Consider the following 6,805-nt stretch of genomic DNA (forward strand, 5'->3'; position numbering starts at 1 on the left):
GACTGCCCTCCCTGGTCTTAGTTAGGTTCCCCTGCTCTTGATATTCTCAGAATAGGTTCTCAGTACACTAAACATTTCTCTTTTATAAATCTCATTGCAATTACATTCTTTGTTCAATGTCTGTCTTCCATGCCTTGGTGTAAACCCCATGAGAACAAGGGTCCTGTCTAGCTTATTCACCTCTGCATTCCCAGCATTACCTGACATATATGGTGCTCAACACATTTCTGTTTGAAGAATGGATGCACTGGTCAACTGCCATTTCTCATCATTCTTCGATTTGGCCTGAATTTTGTGAAGCCATTGTGATGCATGGTTTCTAGAAATCAGAGTATGTGGCTCCTTTCTTGCTTAGCTCCTCTCAGTTTCTGACTTCTGTGGACTTTCCCTGGAGGAAGAAGTGTATGGTGGTTAGGGTGAGGAAGGCTTTATTAGAAGACAAAACTTTTATATTGCTGGGGTTGAAAAGGGGAAATCTTTACCAAATTCCCAACATGGTGTCAAAGTAGGAAGGAGAGGCCATGCGCAGCTACTCAGATTGCCTGTCTCACCGCCACTCTCGAGGGGGTGAGGGGAGAGATGGATGAAGACTGTTACTGTTCGGAAAAGAAATGGCGATAGATATACATGCACTAACTATGCGCCGCCTCTTCTAGAAGTTCTTAGCATGTTTCTTTCTAATTCTTGCTATTTTCCGTAAGATGAAGATTCACAAATGCACAGTACTTCTAATTTCCCCACTCACTGAGCAACAGTATATTTCCCCACGAATTGAAGTGTCTTGTATTTGATCATCTATGTATGGTTTCTTCATTCAATAAATGTTTATTGGGGTATCCTCTGTTCAGGTTCTGGGCCATGGGCTTCGGATGCAAAGTACATACAATAGAGCATGCCTTCTTGAGGACCCCACATGCTGGCTGGAAAGAAAAATCCGTCAGTTTAAAAATGTGTTACAAGGTGGTAGGTGCTATGACAGATGGGTGAGTGCAGTGTTTGAACACAACAGAAGGCGGCAGAACTTTTATATTATTTGGAAGCGGGCATATTGCTGTCTTAATCAAGTGGTTGCATCATCTCAAAGACTTTTAATTGCATCTCAAAATGTTCTCCCTGTTTTCACACATGTTCTGGGATTTTCAACATTAGTTTTCAGCTCTCTAGGAGGCAATGGGACCTAAAGGTAGACCTGGATTTCCAAACTGGGCCTGTGCCTTGCCTTCCAGCTGGGTGATTTACAGAAATCACTTCCTCTCCCACATCCATTAAAGAGCATGCAAGTGCCAGGGCTAAATGTGATGGATGCAACACATTTACCATGGTGCCTGGCATGCAGGAGGGACAGGTGCCCAGTCCTTCTCCAGGTGATTGTAGCTGTTTGTGTTGGTGGTGGTGGTGACAGAAACTTTAAAAAAAATTTTATTTAGCTATTTTTAGAGAGGGAAAGGGAGAGAGAAAGAGAGAGGGAGAAATACCAATGTGTGGTTGCCTCTCATGTGCCCCCTACTGGGGACCTGGTCAGGCATGTGCCCTGACTGGGAATCGAACCGGTGACCCTTTGGTTTGTGAGCCAGTGCTCAATCTGTTGAGCCACACAAGCCAGGGCAAAAACTTTTTATATTAAGCTTCACAGGACTCACAGAGGCTTAGTTGCTGATTTTTTTTAAAATGACTTTACTAGTATAAAAACAACTTAAACATAATATAAATACATTATAAATATATATTTTTTAAAAACCATGTATAAATTAGCAATTTATTTGAGGTAAGCCTACACATTTCAAGAAATGATCTGGCTCTGAAATGAGGGTATTCAAACTGTATAACCATTTTATGTTATTTTTTTCCAAAACTAACACATAAAATATTTCAAGTGGTACTTTATAAAAATATAAATATCACTTATATAAATTAACTCAATATCACATATTTAAATATCAATAAATTAAAAATAATAAAATAGTGTCCTAACGCTCATACTTTTAGTTCTTCATAGAGAACAACATAAGTTATGTGCCCATTGGACAGCTTTCTGAGCAGAGGAAGGAATGTCCATGAATCACAACCATCTTAGCTGCCCAGGCTACATTATCCGAACGGCCCTCTGGGTGAACTGCAGGAAGTCCTCGAGGCTCCGCAGGATGAGGTGAATTGTCGTGGTCTGCCGCCACTCACTCTGTGACTGCATCTTCTCCAGCAGGCCGGCGTCTGTGGTGGGCTCAGGGATGGTTCCTTCAACTGGATTCTTTATCCACAGGGAAAAGAAAACAAAAAGAATTGCTTAAATATTGAAAAAATCCTTTTTAGTGGAGGGATGCTCTGGATTGTGGGAAGAAGTTCAAATTTGGGGTGAAGAAGACTAATTGGGGCCACCTGCCCTGACTAGCCCAGATAGGGTGAGGTGGTTTCCTTCGAGCCCAAGATCCTCAGGGCATCTAAAGGCTCATTAAAGTGGGAGATGCCCCAGGCGAAGGCAAACAGCTAGAAGGCAGAGGCAGGGTTAGCACCATGGACTTCTCCATCCACAGCCCTTCTCAGGGAGCTTTGTTTGGCTCATCCATGCACTGTGCCATCAAGCCTCCATTATGCGGCATTTGAATGGCCAGTTGGTAGTACCAGAGACCTTGTTCCTGTTTTTCGAGCCTTTAGCCATTTCTTTGCATTAGCTCTTCTGGCAGAAAGTTGGGAAAAAGAGTTGAAACTACCATAATGACAAGAATATCACTTGGTGATAATTAAAATATTAAAATAATTTTTGTGCTCTTTCATTTGTTACTATGGATCACTGAGTAGGGTTTGAAGTTCTTTCTCCTGCTTCTACAGATACTTCTTTCCTTATTTCTTAAGCTATTAGAAATCAATGTTAAAATCCACTTCGTTTAACTTTATAAACGAAGCTTTTATATATAAAGCTTCGTATAGCTTTAAATATAGTTATTGATGTCCTTTGCTGAAGAGAGCCAAAAAAAAAAAAAATTTCTAGATCCTTTTGTTTGCATGTGGCCCTCTCTTTTGAATTCGCTTTGAATCCCCAGGTGTCCAGGCTGCTTTCTTTGAGGCTTTCTTCCCCACACCAAATGAGAAGAGGAGGTGGCACTCACCTTTTGCTTCAGGATGTTGACCAGGGCTTTGATTCTCATCTGCATGGCATTGGCATTTTCCTCAAATGTGTTCCGGAGGTACTGCAGGTACACCTGAAACTCCACAAGACCGGTGGTGAGTCTCCTCAAGCAGGTCTCCTAAGAGGAAAGATGGTGGGAAAATTGGTTATTGCCAGGAAGACATAATTGATTTTAGCCTCTAACCACCCCTCTCCTCAACCAGGAACTTCAAGTACTTTTTAGGCATCATGTTTTGAGACATCAAACAGCATTAGCTGCCCTATTTTAAGTATCTGGACAAATCAGAGACACCACTTAATCAATGTTACCCAAAGCCGTACAGACGCTAGAATGTGGTAAGGGTCCTTCTCTGACTCTCCCTCTCATGCTCTCCCCTCTGACTGCGCCCCCATCCTTGTCCGTGTTGGGCTACCACCGTTTATGGGATAATCAGAAGCCAGCGCAGGTTATCTCACTGGCTGGAAGGAGAAAGGTGTAGAGAAAGACCTCAGCAGGGAGGGCATCCGAGGAGGAGAAAGGTCGCTGAACCACCACCTCACACAGGAGAGACTAGCCAAACCTGTGGGAGCTTCTAACATTTGACAATTGCAAAAATCCCAGTGCGGGTAGGCAATCTCTGACCACGCCATTCAAAAATATGTTGCCTTAAGGAAGATTTTAGTTGGCCTCCTCATGGAGTTTCCATGATGTTCTTTACATCTATCGCCTTCCTAGTTTCTTGCCTGGTCTGTATATATACAGACCCTGCATGCAATATCAAGAACTCCTGACTAAGGAATAACTACCAGTGAATGTGACGCGTTGGTACCTGATTGAATCCCCATTGGAAGCATCCATCTTTTCTTGTCAGTTTTGGAAGGTTCAGGTTGTTTTCTGTCAGTGCTTCCTTGCTGTTTTTACATGATTCATGGCTGTCACACATCTGGGAAGAAACACAAGAACTGTTATCATAAAAGTGCCCCTAAAACAAAGACCACTAGAGGGCCTATCATGTTCTACATGGTGAGGAAGTTCTCAAAGGAAAATGAAGTCACAGCCCACTGGCATCCAGGCAAGAAAGATATAGTGGAGGTAGGCACACTTGGGTTCAATTCTGGGCTCACCTGTGACTTCAGGCTTGTTACCTATCCCAAGTTTCATTCCCTCTCTCTAAATTGGGGATAACGAAATACCCCCTTGTAAGTTTGTTGTGAGGATGAGACATAATATTTATAAAAATTGTCTGGAACATAGTAGGTATGTAATAAATGACAGCAAATTTGATGACAATTGGGTGAATATAATTCGAGCCATAGAATGTTCCACTTGGAAGGACTTGTGAGATCATCTAGTCCAATACCATAATTTTACAGGTGGGGCCCAGAGGGGGTAAGAAATCTGCCCAAGATCACAAAGCTGGTTCAGTGGAACTACAACTAGAACTGGGTTCTTTCCTTTCTACAAAACAGAGCCAAACTACCTTGCATTTAAAGATTGGGGCTGCATTAACCTACCTATGCCTATTTTAAAATGCTATCAAGTTTGCATTTTAAAAGCTGGAATGACTTTGGGGAGTTCCTAACTACTGAGATTGTACAACCTAAAAGTACTGTCACTGTCCTGAGAGGCTGTGCATTAATTTCAGGTGGCACTTTTCTAACCCTTCCAAAGTCCAAGGGACACAAAAATAAGTTGACAGACCTTATTTTTTGGTTAGAGAAGAGGGAGACCTAAGAAACAGTGACCCTTAGCTCATGTCAGGTATGGAGTTGGGGATGGACCAAGTGTCATGGATTCCAGCCCCATTCTGTATTTTCCAGGAGGGAAAGGAATTCCCTGAGACCAGCAGTGGAGGAGAAATACAAAAGACAGTCTGCCTCTTTGGCTTCAAATCTAAAGGGCCCCAGAAGAATCCAGCAAAGACCTCCCAATGCACAAGCCCCTGTCCCCATCCAGGGGCAAGGAGATGCATGCCCAGACAGTCTTTTCTCACTCTCCATTGAGCTTACCCACCTTATTTTTCACTTCAGAGATTTCGAGGATGATGGACTTAATGAGTTTTTCAATTTGGTCTGGAGAGGCGAGTGGTGATCTCTTTGAGGTGGTCTCATCTTTGGCATCTTCTCCCAGGGGGGCCGGAGTAGGGAAAGCAGTAGCCATCACCAGGAGCAGCCCCAGGGAGAAGGCCAGCGGGCTGAAGGCGTCTGTGTCGGAGGGAAGGGAGAGCAGCAATGAGCAGACCGGCCTGCTGCGGAAGCTGTGCTCTGGCTGCTGGCCGCCCGCCAGCCCTCACGGCAGGCACATACCCTCTCTCTCACCCAGGCACGGTCTCGAGGCGGTTCCCAGGCTAGGGATTTCCTTCACTTACTTGTGCAGAGGGAGTTCATGGCTGGGTTCCTGGAGGGAGATGGAGCTCTCTTTTCTTCCTGGTGGGCTCGAGGACAGAATGAGCCTCAGACATCCTCAGTCTCATATTTATTGGGGGTTGAGGCTCTAATATTGAGACTCATGGGAAAACCCCACATTTGATAAAGCTTGTTGGAGGGTGGAGGTGGGGCCAGAGTGGGTGGGGCTGATTGGAAACCGTGTTAAAATTTCGCAATGTGACGTCCTTTAGCATCACAGCAATCACAGCCATGAAAAAAGTGCTGCTTAGCTCATGACCAAGGAACAGGATCACTCTTCTACTTTCTTTTCCCTTTTTTTTCTTCTTTTTTGTGACTCAGCATTTTGGCATGTGTAGAGAAAGAAAGTAATGCTGAAGTCATCCACAGAGTTTTATAAGGGTTGGAGGTGGGGGTGGAAAAGCTAAGGCTGATTGTAACTTATAAAAAATACTTAGCAGATTAACAGGCTAGTATTTAGTTTTCCAGTTTATTCACATTTGTGAAAACCTGAGATTCTGACCTGAGTTTCTTCAGACCAGAACAACCCCGTAGCCTGGGGTTACACACAACGCTCTGAGCCGCCCACAGAACTTTCCTTTCCTGGCTCATGTGGTGACCAGTTGTTACAGAAGTGCCCACCTGCCCCCGAGCCTTGTGCAGTTACCCTCCGGAGCCTCCAGGTGCAGTGCGCGGTGCCTGTATAAATGACTCCCACTTGTCACCATGTGGCATTTACCAGATTCCCTGCTCACCTGCTCTAGCTCACTGCGGCCAGGTCGGCTCCCAGCCCTGCTCTCTGGTGGCCCCTTGGGGACCCTGCTGGTTAAGACTTTGATGTCTGTGCCAAGGGGGCTGTCTCAGGCCGCTGGTGCTGCCCCCGCTGCTGGCTGTGGGGTGGTCGCACTCCCACAGAGGGGCCCCGAGGGGCCCGAGCGTGTGTGCTGGGGCTTCTGGAGCTGTCAAGTCGCCGGTGCCCCCTTTCTTCAGGGCGAAAGCCGGGAGAATGCTACTCACCTCTTTGATGGGATGTCAGAGGAGGACCTTGTGGCATTTTCTGAAACTTAGTGTTCATAGCTCCCTCCTACTGTATGACTTGATTTGAGTCCACAGGCAGCTGGGAGGGAACCGACTGCAAGACACTGCCCTAGGCTCCGATCACGGTTCTTCTCCAGTGGCCCAGCCTTTCTTATTGGTCAAGAGTGAACAAGCTCCCTCAGCCCTTCTAATGACGTCTGTTGCAGGAGAGTCCTTAGTGTCATGCAAATAGGCTCATGACCAGGCTGCCCCACCAGTCTCCCAGACACCCAGACCGCGGGA

General features: G+C 45.4%; 1 protein-coding gene across 1 annotated transcript; it reads right to left on the bottom strand.

Moving 5' to 3' along the window:
* Positions 1 to 2,083: 2,083 nt before the first annotated feature.
* Positions 2,084 to 6,539, bottom strand: IL6 (interleukin 6). The gene is made up of 6 exons (XM_054564516.1): positions 6,503 to 6,539; positions 5,470 to 5,535; positions 5,115 to 5,305; positions 3,931 to 4,044; positions 3,096 to 3,239; positions 2,084 to 2,245 (listed from the first exon to the last, which is right to left on the bottom strand). The coding sequence occupies exons 1-6, from the start codon at positions 6,537 to 6,539 to the stop codon at positions 2,084 to 2,086; spliced, it is 714 nt and encodes a 237-aa protein (XP_054420491.1).
* Between the last annotated feature and the right edge of the window lie 266 nt (positions 6,540 to 6,805).

The sequence above is a fragment of the Pteronotus mesoamericanus genome, unplaced genomic scaffold (genome assembly GCF_021234165.1).
Source record: "Pteronotus mesoamericanus isolate MK-2021 breed Mesoamerican mustached bat unplaced genomic scaffold, CSHL_Meso_final scaffold_85, whole genome shotgun sequence".
NCBI classification, from domain to species: domain Eukaryota; kingdom Metazoa; phylum Chordata; class Mammalia; order Chiroptera; family Mormoopidae; genus Pteronotus; species Pteronotus mesoamericanus.

Bases quoted from the DNA above. Each gene is read 5' to 3' on its own strand.
- IL6 (XM_054564516.1), bottom strand. From the start codon at position 6,539: ATGCCACAAGGTCCTCCTCTGACATCCCATCAAAGAG. The intron at 5,536-6,502 runs GTGAGTAGCATT...TCTGTCCTCGAG, and splicing joins TCTGACATCCCATCAAAGAG to CCCACCAGGAAGAAAAGAGA. The intron at 5,306-5,469 runs GTAAGTGAAGGA...CCTCCGACACAG, and splicing joins CATGAACTCCCTCTGCACAA to ACGCCTTCAGCCCGCTGGCC.